Raw genomic sequence first — 20,293 nt, forward strand, 5'->3', positions numbered from 1 at the left:
GGGCCGGTCCGCGCCGCGGAAACGCCGGTCCCGCCCCCGACACAGCCAGGAAGAGCCACAACACGGTTTTATTGGAACGACACCGGGAGGAGGACACGGAACGGCGGTCAGGGCCGCCCGCCGCGAAACGCTGCGGTGCGGGGACAAAGCGCGGCGTAGGCAGAGCTTAAAAACATGGTGGTTTTATAGACAGAGACCCAAGTACAGCTGTACTGCAGAGAACACAAAAGCTGCTCTAGTGACCGCGATTCCTATTCTGCTGCCAGAGAAAGAAGCGTTGCCCGCGGGGGCTCGGAGTCAGGGCAGTCCTAGAGAGGGGGGTTTATCCGACGGAGGCCATGATCACATCCACGGGCAGCTCCTCCCCGCTGCGGGCCGTGACCTGCATCGTCACCGTGTCGGTCAGGACCAGACGAGACCGCACCAGGAGGTCATGGCCACCCCGGAACACACCTGGAAAGGAGAGGGGAAGGAAGGGGTGAGCGCGCTGCAGGATAAAAATGAACACTACTGCTTGGCACGGGCAGGTTTCCCACAGGTTGCCTGTCAAATCCCAGCACTGGGCCAGGAGAGACCCTCCAGCAGCATTATTCCCATTCATTATAATATATCTGGGACTCCTGCTACTGTAAAACCCATGAAAGCAAAGTGTAAAATAAACTTCAGGTGAGATCCAGACACTCATCCAAGAGCTCCACTACTGATCTGTTTTGCTGGGCAAGGCTGCTCTATTTCCTGCCCCAGACTAGTTCCAAACCAGGATGCCACAGATCACTAAGACAGTAAATTCCACCCAGCTCAGCCTGGGGCTGATCCGACATCCCCCCACCACAACACCCTCCCTGATCCCAACACCAGCTACTCTACACTGCAGAGACAGAAACCACGGCAGGCAGAAGCCTCCAAATCCAACTTCAAATGCAGTGGGTTCCATTAGAAACTCCTGCCCCGATTTTCAACAGGCAGCTCTGTGTGACCTCCCAAAGAGCTGCTTCTCATGCAGAGACCTCACTCCACAGCTCACCTGCCAGGTACAGTGTGTGAGAGTTCTTGTTATCTGGCACTTTATCCGACCGCTCACAGGGCTGCATTCCCAGGAACTTCACGATATTGCTAACTGCCTCTGTTAGAAAAAATAAATAAAAGGGGTTCCATGTCACAGGTATCTTAACAGGGGCACCTAAAGGTGACTCAAGCCTTTCCAACTTGTTAGGGTTCATGTTCATTGTCTTGAGGGACACACAGCATTGTTCAGAAGGGTAGTTTTAGAGGCCACCAGGGAGGCAAAGGCAACACACAAAAAACCGACTGCCATGAGAGACTTCTGTGATGTAGCAAAGGTGCAACAGAAAGAAGAGGGTGAATGAGTCAAACAAGGGCAGTAGGAGAGTGCAGCTGGCTGCACTTACTGCACGGCTCTGACAGCCTGTTCACCTCTCTGGAGAGAGATGCAGAAGGAAGGAAATATCTTGCAGAAGTCACAGGTCTTCAGGAGGAATGTGAAAAGGCCTCAGGGAGGGTATTTCAAACCCCAAGGGGCTGTGCAAGGGAGTACAGAGATGGTTACAGGACAAGGACACCCTGCTAAGGCATCAAAAGCACTGAGTTTTCACAGGCTTCTCAGTAAAAATAGGACTCTTTAATACATGATGAAAGACAAGAGGGCTTACACCACCAGCCTGCCCACCAACCTCATCTTCTACTTTTTGCATTTTTTCTTACTGACCTCAAGAACGGTGGGAGCCCACAGCTGAACTATGGTCTGTCTGCTTGGGAGGGTAAAGTGTGAAAACCAAGATATTCTCTTGCCTCCCACAATCCTGGTTTCCACTGGGCCCAGAACACCCATTTGGTTTTTTGAAACCTGAGCTAATTTGTTATCACAGTAACTGTAGCTCCACATTAAACAGCTCTGGTGAAAAGCTTATGAAGGGTTTTGCCCCATTAGCCTTTCTGTGAGAGCTCTAAAGTGAGCCAAATTGGGCCTCCAGACTCTGCTGCTGGAGGGAACAGTATGAGCTCTGCTGTGCTCAGACACCCCCTTCCTTACCTTCAAGAGTTTTAATAGCAGATAAAGTAAAGGTCTCTTCCTTTTCAAACTCGTCACCCACTTCATCCCAGGCTGCTCCAAAGTTTGGCTTCAGAACTCGCTGGATGTGATCAGCCACTGTTACCTCCAGGTCTTCAAGCTGGTGGTAGAAGAGGTTCAAGTGAAACATGGTTGTTCTTGACCCTGTTCTCCGCAGAGTGAACCTTAGACTGGATTCCCTGAGATCAGGTGAAGGCAGGAGACTGCCTCCACTTCCACTTCTGGTTTGCTTGAGCAAACACCGCTTGTTTGAGCAACTGCTAGGCCTGAGAAAGGCCCTGGTGATGCTCTTTCCAGGGCTTACAAACCCTCTGAGCACAGCCCTTGGCCTGACAGAGATCAAGGCACTGGACAAACAGCCAAAACAGAAGGAAACCCAAAAGCTTAGAAATAGCTGCTTGTGCTCACACAGATGCAGCATTTTCCCCTGAAATGCACATAAGCTTGTGTTTTGCTTTTCTGGCTTATCATTTTGTAGGTTGGTAGAGTGAGACACTGTCAGACGTGCTATCACCTAACACTGGCACTGGGGTAGCTGAGCTGCTGCTGTGACTACACCTGTGCAAGGCAGAACTGGGCTTGTCCCTCCAGAGTGCAAATTGAAGGGCAGGCAGTGCCAGAGCTGGCTGCACACCAGCCTGCATTCATTTCAGCAATCGCTGCAGGAAAGAATCTCCTCCCGATTCCAGTTGAAACACATGGAAGAGTTTGTTTAAATATCACTTGGTGACTTGGTGAGTGGTGGGAAGCTGAGAGAGGGGTTAACCTTGCACATTCCATTGAGAAAAACCCTCCCCACTCCTGCTGGGAAGACACTGACTCACTGCACAGCAGTGCCTCTAATCAGATTCACAGCAGTGACAGGCAATGCATAGAAAACAGCCTCTGGAGCTAACAGGGCAAGCTGAGGCTGTGTACAACATCCCTTCCTCTTTGAGGAAGAGAGATGCTTCTGCAGCATTGGTGCTTTCAGCAATCTCACTGCTGGGGAGGGAAAGCCCCAGGTTCCCCAGAACAAGAACAAGGATGGCAACTTTCCTGTACCAGGCAAGCCTCTAGACAATTAACTGTGCCACCATGGGAGCAATTCATGGAGAACAAAAGATGCCCAACAGCCCTCTGTCTCCACGACCCTGAGTGTGCCATTGCTGCAGTCCAGAGGGCACAGCCAGCCAAACCTGGGGGATGCACTGTGGCCCCCCAAAACTACATATCCTGCACAGTCAGATGTCCATCTGGAGAGCAGTAGGAGAATACTCCAAATGAGACAAGGCAAGCTCTGCAAACCCCCATCTGCATCCTTGGACAGATACCAGCGACAGCAAGAACTCTCTCCTCATGTGATGCTGCCCACATCAGTGGTCACATCATTGCTTGCAGGGATCCAAGTTCAGATCATAAACCCCCTCAAAACGACAGCAGTTTCCATGACCAGGTACATGCCCAGCTCCTTACCACATACTCATCCTCGTAACCCTCGTCGTCTGTCTCCCCCGTGTTTGGGTCACAGTCCTTGACAGTGAACTTCATCATGCAGCTGAAGGTACAGGCCACTGGAGGCAGGGAGACAAAGGCAAAACCACAGTTGTAGGTGGCAAAGACAAAACCACATCCCCATAACTCTGCAGAAGGGGCTGGGAAGTTTGGGGCAGCCAGGTTCTCCCTGTCACTGTCAGCAGCACAGGCTTAGCCAGTGACCTAGAAAGGGCTCTCCAACAGTTTCTGTCTCTCATGCACAACGTATTTATTTGTATATTAAGGCTAGCACACAGTGATAAGGACAGGCTCATGATGGTTCTATGAGATGATAATCCCCAGATCAAGTGCTATTAGTGATGAACCTCATGTTGTTTTGGGAATACTAACTAAACATGTCCCACCAGCATATTGTGAAGAGGCAGGATCCGCATCTAGGGATGGGTTCATGCGCCTCTGAAATGAAACCACCTTGCACTGCAATGCTGCAGCTGATTAATACCACTCAGCTGGGATGGGAGAGGAAGCGATGACTCATTCCTAGGAACTGGGTACTGCTGAGTGAACAGCAGCAACACACACGGGTGAGCAGTGCCAGAGCACAAAGCAGGGAGACCAAAGCACAGGTAAGGCCTGGTTCATGTTCCAGACAGTGGCAAATGGGGGGATGTTCAGTTCAAACAGGCATCCCTGAAATTCTAGTGGTTTGTCTGAAATACCCCTTTGCTCCTCAGAGCATCTGGGGACTCAGAGCACTTTATAAGTACCAGCCTCCCCTCATCAAACATAAAGACAGACCAAAAAACATGCCAGAGTGCATGGGAGACAACTCAGCAGAGAGCTGAATGCTCATCTGCCAGCTCTCATAGCCTGACTCGACAGTGCTACAGTGCAAGGGAACCAGGAGAGGAGAAGGGAGGCCTGACAGCCCCCAAACAGCAAAGACAAGTCATGCTCAGCATCACTCAGGGCTGCACCCACACACAGGCTATAAATATCCGGCTAGGATGCACGGTAGAATGTGTGGGGATGAACAATACAGGAAAAAACAGAGTGCAAACTGTTTACCTGCTGTCGGATCCTCTTCAGACAGTGCCACCAGCGTGTAGCAGGTTCCTGGCTGGTTGTACACCAGGGTTTTGGCAGGTACATAGCCAATGACCTCATACCCCTCTGTTGGCTCCATCTGCACTGTGACATTCTCCAGGATCTGATCGTTCAGGGTGTTTGTGCAGTCAAACTAAACAGGGAAGAGGAAGGCAGCAACAGCTTGAAGCTGTTCACTACTCATCTGATAGCAGGCTCAGCTTAGGCGGAGTGGGAGCGTGGTGTCACCTGGTGAACCCCCAGCTCTTTGTGTTTCCACCGTGCTCCTTGCTATCAGCTGGGCAATCACAGAGCAATTTACAGGAGAAACCAAAACCCTGAAGGGGAGTCCTTTTTCCTTCAATGCCCTGGGTGGTCATTCCTGGGTTAACTCTTTGCTCTATGGAAATGCAAGTACTGTGTTGCCTACATCATCCCACCCCATGATGTGTGGACACAGTGCCCCACAGCAGGTGGGAAGATGATCCTTTGCATGGCTCAAATTAGGGACAGCTTGAGCAAGTTTCAGCAAGCTTCATGTTTTCAGCAAGTCTGAACTTTCTGATTAGTCTTTGTTCCAGCTGCAGTGCCATGTCTTTTAACCTCATACAATTGCATCTGGTGGATGGACAACAGAAACAAAGATCAACTCCTGTGAGGGCTGTGTAAGCAGTTTTGAGCTTTTGAGGAAGGAGCTGGCAAAGGACAAAACACGGCCGTTCACAGACTCCCTGAGGCCCAGGAAAAGATGCTGACACATCAATCCTAACACCTCACATGTACAGCCAAGGCCAAGATGTACAGAAAACAGCACGTGTGCTACACAGGCTAAAACAAAAAGCAGAGGATGAAGAGCTCTGCCCCCCCGCCCCGTGTCCCTTTCTTGGGTACCCTTTTCAGCTCCTCAGATGTAGCAAGCTTTGCTCTTTGATGCCCAAATCACGTGCTTGGGGACTCTGAGGGAAGAACACAGCTCCCCTTGCCAACTGCTCAGTGAGAACAGCCCCATCTAGTGCTTGTTGGATTTGTTTTGATTGTACCTGTAAGCATTGTTCAGCCACCTCCCCCCTCAAATTATTACTTTTTCTCTGGGGCTCTGCTGCCATGGATAAGAAACTAAGGACTCGTCATTGCAGTGTCCTGCTTTGAACAAAGATATCCCTGAGATATATCTTCCCAGTGGAGCTTTTAGCCAGTTAGGAGCTTCTTTTCCAATAATTTTCAGTACCACACCCCATAGCTACCCACCTGGAATACCATGTGGTTGACAAATGTGTGCTTGGTGCAACGAACCACATACTCTGTCTCCAGCTCTGTCAGGGCGACAGGCTCTGGGGAAGACTTGAAGAGTGGGCCCAGTCCCCGAAACTCTGGGATGGCCCCCAGTTGCTCTGAAATACAGGACACAAACCATTGCCTTCCTCAACCCACAGGAAGGTGTTAGCAGATTCAAACCCCTTGTTTCATCTGCCAGAAGCTGCTACAGCAAGGAACTATCCATCAAATACCCATAAACATTCCCTAGGGACTTCTAAAATTAAAGGCAGAGTCATACTTTGCCCACATCTACTGCAAGGTAGAATTAACAGGACTGCAGGCACCCCCACCCCTCAGGAGTGAACAGCTGATCTTAAGATGGGAGCCTGTGTCACTCCCTGCAAGAAGATGAGAGAAAGCCAGAGGGGCTATGGCAGGCTCAGCAAGAGGTGGCTGCAGAGTTCTCACACACAGACACAGAAGAAGCCTTGCATCAGTTTACCTTGGAATATTTCTTGCCGTGTTGCTGCCACCTTCTCTGGCTGTTTCACTACAGCAACAGGGGCATTTTCTGCAAAAGAAAGAACCAAACATACAAAAACAAACCCAAAAAATTTGAAGGTGAAGAGTAAGAAGTAACTAAAAACAGATCAATGTCTGGAGAACGATTTGACTGAGGAAAGGAAGGGAGCTCATTTCTCATTTTGATATAGACTAGACCCCTGTATTTGGTTTCCTAAACACCTTTAGAACTGCAGCAGCTACAGTGAGTATTGCCAGCTACTACTATTATTAGCAGCTGGACTAAACTGAAACACTAATGTGGGAGCAGCCAGATTTGCTGGTCTTAGTCTTTACAGAAGATGTAATCCCACAAAATTCAAATAGGATGGAGCTCAGCAATCCCCAGCAAGCTCAATGCAGGGAATCACTAGCATCCAGTGGACTGTTCCTCACCTGCTCTTTGCTCGATGATAGGAGCTGTTGCCAAAGGAACAGATTTCAAGTCAAAGGGCTTCTCAGAGGGCTCCAGGGTGTACTGATGCAGAGCCCTCTCCAGGCCAGGGATGGAAACCGTCAAACCTGCGGATAGAAGGGACAGGGCAGTGAAACCACAATAATGCATTTAACTCTTGTTAAACCAGGAAAGAGGTGCAGACTTTTTTTAGGGCCTTCCTAAAGGCCTAAAGGCTTTTTAGGCCTTTAGACTGTTTTTAGGCCTTCCTGCAGTACCATTCAGGATGTAACCAGCATTGAGGGCTTTCTGCTTCTGCTCCAGAACGTTCAGGTAGAAGGTGGCTCTGTCTCTCACTTCGTTGTCGTCATCCATCACACACCTGAGAGGAAAGTGGAAAAATTTCTTCAGAGTCCATGTGAATAAATCCAGGTGACTAAGCCACTTCACAGGGCCAGAAAGAACATGCCACAGGAGGGAACCAGCAATCTACTAGTAATTGTATTAGAAAAGCAATAATCTGCCACACGTGGCTTCTGTCCACTATGTGGTGCTGAATGCAGTGGTGATCCCATCACAGGATCCCAGGAACAGACTGTACCTTCTCAGATCCACAGCCATGCATGAGGATGCTAACAAGACCTCATGCAAACAGTGTTTTTCACCTAGGATGTTGAGAAACTCTGAGGTACAACTGACCTTTTCAGTAAAACCAGGATACTGGGTAACATCTCCTCGTTCTGGGCTCCAAACTTGGCCAGGGCACTTACAGCACCTGTAAGCACAAGTCATGGAAACAGAATTAGAAAGCAAAAAAATCAGATGAAGTTTCCTCCATTTCTTGGCCTTGATCAAATGCCATATCAGAGATGCTACATTAGTAAAGCATTACTGTGAATAGAAAGAGGCAGAGGTATTACAGCAGAGTGCCTGCAAAACTCTGTCTAGTTTCAGAGCCAGTGCATATCCCTTCCCATTTCTCAGCTGCAGGCCACCTCTTCCATCAGTACAAGTGCAGGATTTTTGCTGTGTAAAAAGATCTGCTTGGGCCTAGAGCAAACCTTAACCCTCAAAAGCAGAGGTGTTCCTACACTATAGTTCCTTGAAGATCTGTCATAAGGCAGACAGTTTTGCAGGTCTGTCCCTTACCTGCCCGGACTTCTTCATGCTCCAGAACAACCCTGTTGTAGATGAAACGAATGTATTTGGAGGGGTTGTTGGTTTTGGGCCCTTCCTGCCCCAAGAGGTGGAGGATTCGTGTGGCCAGCACAGTGAACTCGCAGTCCTCGATGAATTCACAGAGGTGAGACAGGCCTGTCTCTTTGCTCTCCGAGTTCTCCTCAATGATGCTGATGATGCAGTCCACGATGGCCCTCTTGTATTCAAAGCCACCCTAAGGAGCAAAAGGGAACTGCTCAGCTGGAAATCTCAAAGTATTTTAGAGACTGAGCTAGCTAGACAGGAAAAAACTTCCTTTGAAAAGGTCACTCACGCTCAGTTCTTTTAATTTGTGTTTTAAAGGAGAAGGGCGGTAATGTTGCCCCCACTTCTGACCCTCTTTACACCCAGAGGGCCAGCTAACATTCAGGCTCTCTTGCCACAGCCCTTCAGAATGGCTGCAGTGAAGAGAAAAAAACCCCAAGCCCTAAAGAGGGCAAAAGAATCCATCTGCCTGAAGAGTTTATATCTCCTTCAAAATCCTCTGATGCTAGAATTAGTGCTTAAAAACAGCCATATGGGAGGAGAAAAAACCCAACCCTCTCCCCTTTAGCACCAGACATCTGAGGATGAATCACAAGAGAAATATATGAAGGATCATATCTGCCACAGCAGGATGCAGCACATAGCCCCATTAGTGTGGGATGACAGACAATCAATACCTCCCCAGGTACAGCCCATAACCTGACATGCCAGTAATGCTTGGTTATCTTCAGACATTATTTACTGGTGTCCTCAATACACACCAGGGGATTAAACCACACGCCATCTTTTGCCAATTACATGCACAGTGCCGGCCATTTGGATCTTTCCGGAGCTACTTTGGATTAAAAAAAGCTTTAAAACAGAATGGTTTGAAGTACAAAACCACATTCAAAACGATACCATCCACCCACAGGAAATCTGGGAAAGGAGAATGGTCCATTTTTCACAGGAGCAAAATGAGATGCTCTGGTTTGTTCCCAATAGAGAGGCTGTAATAGGCAGAAAGTGATGTCAGAGCAAGCAGCGGTGCCAGCTGTGTTGCAGGCATGTTTGCTCATTTAGAAACGGCCTCAGCAAACCTCTGTAAAGCTGTCTTTCTGCAATTTATGTCTGACTGAATGCAGAGAATGGTTATAGGTACTCGTGATCCCTTCACTGCCACAGCACAGATACCAGAACAAAAGTGGTCCCGTGTCATCAATAAATAGGTTGTTACTGAATCTTTGTGTACAAGACAAAACTTCTTGGAATTTGCTGTCAAAGTATAAAAGAAAGCTGGTTCAAATGTGAAACACACATGGACTGCCAACAGATCTGCTGTTGCCTGCATTTGCTTTGAGAGTTAATAAACCCCCAGAAAAAAAAAATCAAAGAATGAAAACCACACTAAAAATATGCCTGTCAATATGCTTGTAACTGTTGTGCACAGCTGGGCATATCTGCAGTTAGGCTGCAAACCTCTTAGAGAGAGGCTCTTACTGCACAGCATTATCAGCAAAAGCTTGACTTGCACAAGGGCCACGGTTCACGCACACAAACAAGGAACACATGGTTGTCCTGCAAACTTACCTCTTCCCGAAGCATAGTGAAGAGAAAGTTCATGAGGACGGCGTGTTTGCGAGGGTACTTCTGGCACAGCGCGTTGATGGCCTGCACCACCACCACCTGGGGGAAGAGGGTGGGGAGTAAAAAACAATTCTGTTTCACCAGGCAGGAAAAACTATCTGAATTGTGTCAACTTTGTGCTGGTCCCTGGCCTGGAAACCACGATTTTGTCTTTACTGATCCAACACATGCAGTTCCAGGAGGTACAGTCCTAGGAACCGGAAGAGATTGATCTTTATGCACAGGTTAGCCCCCAAAGAAACCCCACACCCACTGGAAAGAAGGAAGAGATTAGATTCTCAAAAGGCATCTCCCCAGAAGAGAGCATGTGACTTTAGAGCTAAGTGCTGTACAACTAAGGCATATAGCTTCAAATTATTTCTCTTCCCTGCAAGTATTCCATGGTCCAGCTGCTGGAAGCAGTTCCATGCAAGTTTCAGAGCGCACACACAAACATGGGCAAAGACCATAGCGTTTCTTCCGGAGCCTGGTGTCCCTCCTCCTCCACTTCCTTACCTTGAACTCATCTGAAATTTCTGACATGAAAGAGGAGATCTGTTTCATGAGCCGGTCAATGCTGCTCTCACTGCCGGTTTTCAGTAGCGTGGTGATGGCCAAGGTGGCGATGCTGCGGTTGGAGTCTGTCACAAGGTTCTCCAGGTCCAGATTACAGGCAGTCACAGCAGATGGGTGCTTCATGGCCACCTACAGCAGAGGAGGAAGAATGAAAATCACTAAATAGATGCAAAAGGCCCAGCTGGCAAAACCCACCAAAACTCACTCCCTTCCTATAGAAATAAATGGTATAGACTGTACACGAGGGGCATCTCAGACAAACAGCTTATCTGGAGTTAAGGTAACAAGCTCTCATTTCCTGCAGAATTGCACCCATTGCCAGAAGAGAAGCAGTAGTAAAATAAACAATCTTTTACTATTTTTAACTCTCTCATTCTCCTCTATATAGAAAGAAAAGAAAGCTATGAACTCCCAACAAAAATTCAGCCAGACTAGCTGGGCAAAACACCTCTGTGGGTGGAAGCATGGCAGCTACCAGACACTGACATTCTCTTTTTCTTTGTAAGGTGAAGGGAAAAGCAAAGACTGCCATGGAGCAGGCAAGAAGCAGCATCAAGGTTTGATCCCTGTTTTACAAGGAGCTTCTTCACCATGGGAAGTTCAGAAGTGAAAGCAGTAACACCAAGAGCAATGACACTCTAAGAGACCTGTGAAAATTATTGGTTTGGTTTTTTTCTTCCTTCTGTAGAGTGTTCTTTGAGGTTTTATTCCACTCAGAAAGCAATGAAATGTAAGGCTGTAGCCACAGAGTAGAGGTTATTCACACAAAATCATCACATAATCTGGTCCCTTCTTCTTCTGAAGTCTGCACCTCCCTACACAAGGCACTGTGGGAGCTCCCAAGGGACTGGCTCCTACCTTGTTGAGGGTACGGACGGCTGCATATCTCAGTGCTGCCTTTGGGGAGCTGCAGAACAGCTGCAGAACTGCAAGGTGGGAAAAACAACAAAGGCAGACATTTAGGCACTCTGTTATTGAGAAGCATTTCATACCTAGAGAAGAGCTTCAGTGAAAAGAGACAACTGCAAGCACAAGGTAACTAGAAGCATGCTTAAGAAGCAACTGTGAATTTACCACCTTCCTCCCTTCTTGTTGTCCCCTTTGCCACACATCCCTGCTGGCAACTAGCTCTCACCCACCTCCTTCTTTTTCCACGGTGCTGCTGTCCTTCACTCCTCATGAAAGCCAATTTCATCACTTTGTCATCTTTCCTATTAAGTCAATTTGAACTGCTGTTCTCCATTTCATGCAAACCCTGCTCCTTTCCCAGGGCTGGCCCATGAAGGGCACCCTCCCTGTGCAGAGAGGTGACACAGAACCTCCCTGCCAAGAGTCTCAGCTCAGGAGAACCTTTGGATGGACTGAGCTGATAAGGCAGGACCCCAACACCTTGGCTTCTTGCACAGTTACACTCAGCCTAAAGCAGGGACATTTATCAGTTATAATTCAGCCCTGTTTCACAGAAAAAAAAAAAGAGACCCCTCTAGTAACCTACACTTGAACACACCAGCAAATACCTTTATATAGGAGCAGAGCTATTCACAGACATCACAGGCTCTCAGCAGCAGCATAAAGCAACAAAGGGTACAGCAGCATTACAAGCCTGAAACTACACAAGGTCCTTGTTTCTTGGGGCAATCAGCAGGTGTCCCCTGTAGGTTACCGCAGGCCCATAATTCCATGGCCAGGAGCACCACACTTACCTGAGACAGCTGGAGCTAGCTCCTTGGCAGTGCAGTTGGGCAGGTTAACAATGGCAGATGCAGCTTCATACACCACCATCTCATGCTTGTTCCTTAGGCAGCTCTCGATGAAATCAAACAGGGGGCTATCGCGGCTAAGGGATAAAAAAAACCCACAAGAATGAATTAGAGCAAAGGTACTAACAGAAATGAAGAATTCAGCAGCAGAAATGGGCAGTTACCATAACCTGTAGAAAGGTAGAAAGGTAAAAGCAGCCACAAACCCACTCTGTCCTCAGATTTTGCAGTGGTCATTACACTGTACTTTCAGCTAGCTTGAAAGTCAGGCTGCCTTCTGAGAAGACACCCTCTACCTCACTAAAGGGAATCTCCCTTAACCTTCACACACTGAGAACTGACTCTACACACCACAACTCTTATCCAGGAAGCCACACTGGATACATGGTCAACAAGTAATTACAGAAGAGAAAATTAAAGAACGTCTCCATAAAGAACAGCTGAGCAAAACAGTCCAGAAAAACAAGAAGGCGTTCAATGTGCTAGCACACAGACAAGACTCACAGAAGCCATCTCAAAGCAGTGAAAGCATCCTGTATTTTCTCTGCTTTTTGACCCAACAGTAAGAGGGTAGAACCTGCATGCTGCTCTTCAAAGACAGAAATAATGAAATGGCAAGGGAGCCTGCAAGAGGAGATGGAAGCAAGACCTGAGGAAATTCTTCCAGCAGGGCAAAGGAGCACCCCCACCTGCCAGCCTCCTCCTCCAGCAGCTTTGTGGCTATTCGGATCATCAAGCAGTAGGCAAACGGGGACTTGAGGCCGTGGCGTGTGAACTTGCTGAGCATCTTGTTGACTGCCAGGCGGTCGTTCTTCCGCACGTGGTAGAGCAAGCCCAGAGCGTGGTACTGTGCAGGGAAAGAGAACATAACAAACCCTTTCTGTCCCCTCTGTTGCCCAGAGGTGGCTGGCTGAGCTCTAGCAGCTTGCTCCACTCCCAGCTGCTGCTGGCTATTCCCTGCGTTTCCTACCTGCACCATGATATTGTCACTGGAAGCTGCCTCCTGAGCCTCATTCACCCAGCGTTTTACCACATCGTAACTGGTCTTCAGCAAGTGCTGGAGGGAGATGAAGCCATGGACAACCCATGAGATAAGGAAGCTTTGGGAATTGCAGCTCATATTAAGAAACAATGAGCCTTCCCCATGAGAGTGCTGGCAGCAGCAACTTTTAGAAGAGCAAGGCATCAGCACGCAGAGACCTGGACATGATGGCCGAGGCCTCAAGAGGTCCACGATCTCTCTCAAAGTCAGCACCATTCCCTCAGTTCACAAAGACAGGAATAGCAAACAGGAAACCCTGAAACTCTCAAGGTGTCCGGTCCCACCACAGATGACTTCCCAGCTTGACAGAGCCTCAGGCCTGTGCTGCAGGGAGTACCTACCAAGGAAGACACCAGAGCGGAGCTGGATACACTTGGCACTTTGTCAACAATTGCCTGCTTCATGTAGCGCTCAATGGCCTGCAACATGGTACTCTGCAGGGAGAGAGAAACAAGAGCTGATATGGAAAAGCTGTTAGGAGTGTGAAAGGGGAGATGCAAAGGCATGAAGAGCAGAGTGGAAGGTGGGATGGGGTGAAGTAGGAAAAGGTGAAGGGCCTAGGGCTGCCCCAAGGGAAAAGCAGCACTTACATCAGTGATCTGACAGAGCGCTCTCACAGCGGGGCCTCGGTAATTGTCATCCTTCCCAGTCATGTCTTTGGTTAAGCTGGGAAAACAGGAAGCTCTCAATACTGCACTCCTGAGCCAGCAGCTCTCAGGTGCACACAGAGCAGCAGGCAGCCAGCATCATAGCTGAATGCCAAGCAGGCAACTGCAGGCCTTGGGCAAGTCCCACCAGAGTGGGCAGGCAGGAGGAGATCAGTACCCAGTTCCAAGCCCATCAGCAGCTGCACAGGCTCCTGTTCACCAAGTGAGGCTGGAGCACACACACACATATCCCCCCCCCCGAGGCATTTGCCTTCTGCTCATTCCTGCCCTTTCCCCAGGGTCCTGGTCAGAGTGAGACAATCGATGTACCCTCAGGTTCCTGATTCCCCACAGGGCATTTCAGTGGAATGATCAGCAATGCAAGAATGAATCACAGAAGGTATTTTGTTCCCTGGTGAAGTTGCACTCTGTGCTGCTACAGGAGCAGTAAATCCTTGTCTACCTGTTGAAAGCCTTGGGATTTATGCCAGAATTCTTCAAAAAGCTTCAAGGCATTCAGACAGGAGTTAATGAAACAGCCTTTTGCAAAAAGGGGAAAAACAGCAGTGCTGCCGTATCATGTAATCAAAAGAGACAATCCAAACACCCATGGGCATAGGATATGGGGACACAGCACATTTCACATATATCACTATGAGTCCCATGTCTGTATTTTAATGATCTTTTATAAAGGAAAAGTTTTTCCTCACCAAGGTCATTCCCTATAAGCACACTCTGCTTAGGGACTACAGTCATCTCCAAGAGGTTGGACAGACATTGCTGGAGGGCATGTCAATATAACAGTAAGAGAAGTGAAGTGACTGACCTGCTGGTAACAATGATCACATCTTCTGCAATTGAAGACATCTCTTTGATAGTCAGGTAACACATCCTGCGGAGAGTTGGCTGACAGGGAAAGAGGGAAGAAAGACATCAGCTGAGATGATCCCAGATAGGAAGGGATCTCAGTTTTCCCTGCTTGCATAATTTTATTGCGAAGATCACACGAACCTGATACCTTCAGAGAGCCCCATTCCCCAAGTGTAAAGGATGTACAAAACCCATATTGATTAACAAAACACCTCTTCCTCTTCTAAATCCCTCAGTCTTAGGGTGAAGCCGTAGAGATATCACTTAGCTGGATCTACAGTTTCATTTTCCACTTGTCATTCACATGAACAAGGAGAAAAGCTTGAAACCATTAGCTGAAAGCACCGTGTAACTTCAAAAGCAAGAAAGCAAGTGACTTATATTCCTGAGTCTGGGGATTTCTACACTGGTCTCATGATTTTAATGCCTTGTGGTTTGGGGGACAACCAGTGACAGTACTACTGCTGTGGGTAGGCACTAATTCCTGGCCTCCTCCAGGACATGCAATCATTGACTATCAGCAGGAAGCAGGATCTTTTAATGCTGGGCACAAAGCACAGAAAATTCCAGCTGATCACACGTTTTATCTGTGCCTAGTACAATCTCAAGAGTTAAACATCAGTTCAGAGGTAGGAATCTCTGTCTCAAGAGCAGAGCATGTTTCAGTTGAAGCTGCTACAAGGTCTGGGAAGGGCAAGGAAGCTGATCACTGTTTCTAAACTTTCACCCTACTCTTCCCACTCAGATCAGGTACCTCCAGCCAGGACGGAAAAGCTGTGTATAAAAATGTACATCTCAAGGGACAACTTGTACCACCAGGCAAATACAGAAAACAACAAGTCGACTTACATCATTGGACTGAAACAGCTTCGTCATAGCAAAGAAGGATTCGGTAGCTTCTGTGACACCAAGGTGTTCCCCCTAGAAGATGTTTGGAAGGAAGGAAGTTAATCCCAGCTATCACAACCAGCTTTAGGCCTGATGCACATATCTGTATAGCCGTACATTTTCTCTCTCTTACCTGGTTTATGAGATACAGGATCTTGGTGAGGATATGAGCACATTTTCGTGGGTTTATGGGTGTCTCATTAAACACTCGAGCCTGGAAACAAAGCACAGACAAGGATGTTGCCACCAACACCTCCTAGTAAACACTGTCCTGTCTGGTCTGGGACACTGATACAAACAACACACTGTGAGTGAGGTATGGCAAGATCCTCAGTGACTTTGGATCAGGTTTCCCCTTAATTCCTGTTAAACATGGAACCCTTTTAAACAGCGGGTTGTGCAGTCTAAGATTGCAAATCCAAGTGCAATGAAGGTTTAAAGGCTAAATCCTCCTGACAGTTTCACCCACACAAGTCTGGATTGTGTGCTAGCTGAAACACCACTCTTCTGACAGACAAACAGGAGGTCGTGTACCAACACTGAGCAAACAGAGAACACTCAAACAACAGGGTCTGGGGATAGAGACATTCACCTGCTCTTGAACAGAAAGGCGTTTTTTCAGAGGGAATTCATAGGTTATTCAATAACCACTCACACCTCACTCACTAACTTTGTCATCCAGAAGACATTTGGGCTGTTCAAGGCCGATTTCCCATCCTTCCTGTTTTAGGGTGAGCTTTCCCAGATAATTTTATTCTTTTTATTACCATTTATAGTTCACAGTCTTTAATTTGTTACAGAGACTATTTCAGCCTTCTCCCTTCCTCTGTCCAATAACAAAATAAGAACTCTTGCCCAATTCTTTCAGAGCTAGCAGGACCATAACAAACCCCCACTTCCTTGCTGAAGTTCTCCAGGGACCTACTCAAGAGAGGGAGAGACTTGATCCAGAAGGGGGTACATCAAAGAGATTGTCTGAGGATTTACCTCTTGCAAGACTGCACTCTTCTCCAGGTGCTGGAATGGGTTGGAACTCCCACCTGCAAAATAAAGAGAGTAAAAATCTCTCCAGGGATGGTGCTATGGGGAAGCAACTTTCTAACCACACTCATACTTTAAAAACAGACTGAGCATTTCGGGTTGATTTTTTTTCATGAACACCAAGCAAACCAGAGCTCCCTCTTTAAGTAATATTAATTAGATGTCTTCATGGCAGTCAGGGAAGTCAGAGCAGACAGGACATTCTTCAACTTGTCATTCCCTCCAGAAGTAACTGACTTTGAGCCAAGGTAGACTGATTAGCTGTAAAATAACTGTGCTCCACTATATCCCCAAAGACCTATTTCCAGCCCCTGGGCTGGGAGCTTGCTGACAGTTAGAGCATCAATAAGACAGGCCTAGAAACAAAAGCTTAGACAAAAAGAGGTATTGCTTGCCAGACTGGTGAGTCAGGAGTGTTTTATGCCTCCCATATAAACCAATCAGGAATCCACCAGTAAAGTATTTTTGGCTCTATCACTAATTAAGATAACAAAACAGGAGACTAGATACACTGGACACAGAGTAACTTTCATTGTTCCACTTAACAAAATAAATTATACTAAATAATTAAAACCCTCGCCAATTAAGGACAAAATAATCAGAGGGAAAAGCACTATCATTCTGCATGGCCTCGATTAGCTTGCCTCCCAAGCATTTGTGAGCTGCAGCTTTTCAAAAGCTGCCAGTTATTGATAAGCAGGTTTTAATTAGTACCTATGTTCAGCCTGGCCCTGGGACAAAACACAGCCGTTTTCATGGCTGTGCCAGTGCTTGTTCCAAAGCCTGATCTGCCAAAGAGAACATCTCCCAGGGCCAGATCCGACCTGACCCAGGCATGAGGCATCCTAGGCTGGTGCCAGGAGCCCTGGCTAGAGTCAGCCTTACACCCAAAAGCAAACACATCTTCACTCAGGCTCCTTCCTGCTTGATAAACTGCCCTCCTCTGGCTCGGGAGAAGTTTGCAAAGGCAGCAGGTGGCTGAACAAAGCACGGTCTTTATGTGGGGTTGAGGAGAGAAGAAAACAAGGGAAAACAGCAAAACCACCTCTAGTGTGAGTATGAACCAGTTCCAGTATGAGCGTGTGAATGTGTTCCAAAAAACCTGCCAAGCAGCACAGTGTTCCCAGAGTCTACAGTCCCTAAATCAGCCATGAACAATCAGCCACAGCATTGGCTCTTCATCTTTCACAGCACTAAGGATCTTGAAATACATCGTACATGAGGTCTCAGTCCTCACAGCACCTGGTGCCAAAGTATTCTTCCAGAGAGAAGGAGAAAGATGCAGGGAGGGCAGAGGCTGTGTGTTCAGGAAGCTTCTAATATTGGACGACTAGCAGCAATTTGTTTTAATTTGTAGAGAGACAGACACTGGCGAAGCAAGGATCTCAGAACAATTTTATGCCCAAAATAACATGTCAAAGGGCATTTCTGAGCAGAAGCAGCCCATCCAAAGCTAGCTAAACTATCCATGGAAAGCAAAGACACAGAAGCAATGAAGTGGATACACTCATCTCAACAAAGACTGTCCTGTTAGCCTTTACATGGAGAGAATGAGAATTTCAAGGCCTGTAAATTCAGGGATGATGCATTCCACCTAATACTGAGAACATCAAGCACTCAGGATATACATTTTGGACATAGACACAGTCCACAGGAGAAAGGTAGGCACAGTAAATGCTAAGAATCTTCATTCTAGACAGAAGCAACAGGATGAGGAGTAAATGCAATAGCAAAGAAAGACTGCTGTGAAGCCACAAGCAGCAGTGGCAGAAAGAATAATGGAGGGTTCTGTGAGCTCCTGGCATGAACAAAGCCAACAAGACTCATCACCATAATACAAGGAAGTGCATCTCCTGCCAGCCCTGGCCATAGGTAACGTCAGTACCTTGAAGAGTGTGGCAGACGTAAATAAAGAATATCTCCCAAAAGGAAAGTAAAGAGCAATTCCCCTCCAAGAGCTGCCTCATTAAATTCTCTGCTTATCAAGACATCACTGGAGGCTTTGAACAAGGGAAACAAGGGCAAAGCATTTAATGCACATTAAAATAAAAAGCAAGCAGAGTCACGCAGAACCATCACCAAGATTTACACTGAATCAATTTGCTGCAGGACAGGCTGATTTGTTATGCAGAGTAGTCTGCACAGAAAGCTTCATAGGAAGATAAAGATATCACAAGGCACAGCCATGAAAGTAAACACTGTCTTATGAAGCATCAGTTCCACCTGAATTACACACCACAGAAAATATCAGAGTTTTCCTTACTACTCAGCCTAAAGTTCCGAAAGGTCAAGCTATCACTTCATGTTCCTTTGGTGCTCTCAGCTTTTCCTGATCCACTGAAAGTCGCAGTGATTGCATTGGAAGAGCAGAACACGCGTTTCAGAAAAAGTGCCAGAAATTACGAATAGGATTCTGCCTGGCTTTAGCACCTGGTTTGAGAGCTAGGCGACTGTGAACAGAGCTAATATGCTCACTATTTAGTCTCAGACCCTGCATCTGGTGATGTGGCCGGGTAACCTCGGCGTGTTGTGCCAATGCAACCGGTTTAGCCCCTGGCTGCAGCTGGGAGGAGACGGCAGCAGAGCAGAGTGCTCCCATGGTGCTCCCATGGTGCTCCCATGGTGCTCCCATGGTGCTCCCATGGTGCTTCCACGGCGTTTCCCACTGCGCTCCGTGCGCACCAGCTCCCGCTGCCAAGCTCTCCTGGGGGTCTCCCCGCACAGCTCCCCCCACTACTCACAGGAGGGGTCCCCCCTCACAGCCCCCCTCGCACCCACAGCAGGGGTCCCCCCTCACTGATCCCCTCCGTAGCCACAGGAGGGTCTCTCCCCTCACAGTTCCCCCCATACCCACAGGAGGGGTCCCCCCTCACAGCCCCACCCCGTACCCACGGAGGGCTCTCCCTCCTCACAGCGCCCCCCGCCTCCCCTCACCCGACTCTTCGTCCTTCTTGTCGAACTTCTTCAGCATGGTGCTGCCTCGCTGCGGCCCTCTCGCCCCGTAGCAGTGGCAGTGGCAGTCCCAATCCCGGTCCCAATCCCGATATCCCGGGATATCCCGGTCCCGGCACCGCCCCTTCCTGCCAGCCTGTCACTGTCACGGCGGCGGCCGCACTGCGCACGCGCCAACCCGCCCCCCCGACGTGGCTCGCGGCGGAGAGCAGGAGGGGCGGGGCGCTGTGGCTTGATTGACAGGAGAGGAGGCGGGACCGAGCGGCAAGAACGCGGTGTGATTGGCGGAGAGGCGGGGGCGGCGAGCGCCCCGGCTCTGGAGTTGTGCTGGGAATACTGGGGGCACTGGGAGTGGGGTTAGGGGGGGCGCACTGGGGGACTGGGCCTGGGGCAGGGGGCACTGGTACCAGAGGAAATACTGGGACTGGGGAGGGGCCCACTGGGATTCTTGGGGAGACACTGGGCAGGGGAAGGGCGGAGCGGGACACTAGGCAGGTGAAGGGACACTGGGGGCAGAGGGGGCTGGAGCGTGGGGTCACACTGGGATTGGGGAGGGGAGATGGGGCGCTAGGGCAAGACATGGGAAGGAGATCCTGCCAGGGGCTCAGCACCCCAGGCGGCAACTGGGGGTGGTAGAGGGGAACCCCCTTCTCGGGATGGGCAGTTGTCACCCGGGCTGCCTGCCCTGGAGCATCCTGCTGGGAGGCACCGCCTCTGGAAGCGTCTGCTGGGCCCCCGTCCCCACTGCTACCGGCATCCTGTACCCTGTACCCACAAACCCCAGGCCCAGCCCCGGAGCACCCACCTGCTGCAGTGGGGTGTCCCCAGGGGCCAGCGCTGCCCGAC

At 48.8% G+C, this 20,293-nt stretch overlaps 1 protein-coding gene across 1 annotated transcript; it reads right to left on the minus strand.

The window, feature by feature from the left end:
• Positions 1 to 166: 166 nt before the first annotated feature.
• On the minus strand, positions 167 to 19,620 carry COPG1 (COPI coat complex subunit gamma 1). The gene is made up of 24 exons (XM_032698773.1): positions 19,430 to 19,620; positions 16,442 to 16,494; positions 15,588 to 15,668; positions 15,416 to 15,487; positions 14,523 to 14,602; positions 13,640 to 13,715; positions 13,391 to 13,483; positions 12,978 to 13,064; positions 12,697 to 12,854; positions 11,951 to 12,084; positions 11,106 to 11,173; positions 10,188 to 10,376; positions 9,636 to 9,731; positions 8,013 to 8,256; positions 7,563 to 7,638; positions 7,142 to 7,245; positions 6,866 to 6,991; positions 6,411 to 6,479; positions 5,900 to 6,042; positions 4,634 to 4,805; positions 3,545 to 3,642; positions 2,051 to 2,189; positions 1,025 to 1,123; positions 167 to 453 (listed from the first exon to the last, which is right to left on the minus strand). Exons 1-24 carry the CDS (start codon positions 19,464 to 19,466, stop codon positions 323 to 325), a joined length of 2,625 nt encoding a protein of 874 aa, XP_032554664.1. The 5' UTR covers positions 19,467 to 19,620; the 3' UTR covers positions 167 to 322.
• Positions 19,621 to 20,293: the final 673 nt, after the last annotated feature.

Source organism: Chiroxiphia lanceolata, chromosome 11 (assembly GCF_009829145.1).
Source record: "Chiroxiphia lanceolata isolate bChiLan1 chromosome 11, bChiLan1.pri, whole genome shotgun sequence".
Taxonomy (NCBI): domain Eukaryota; kingdom Metazoa; phylum Chordata; class Aves; order Passeriformes; family Pipridae; genus Chiroxiphia; species Chiroxiphia lanceolata.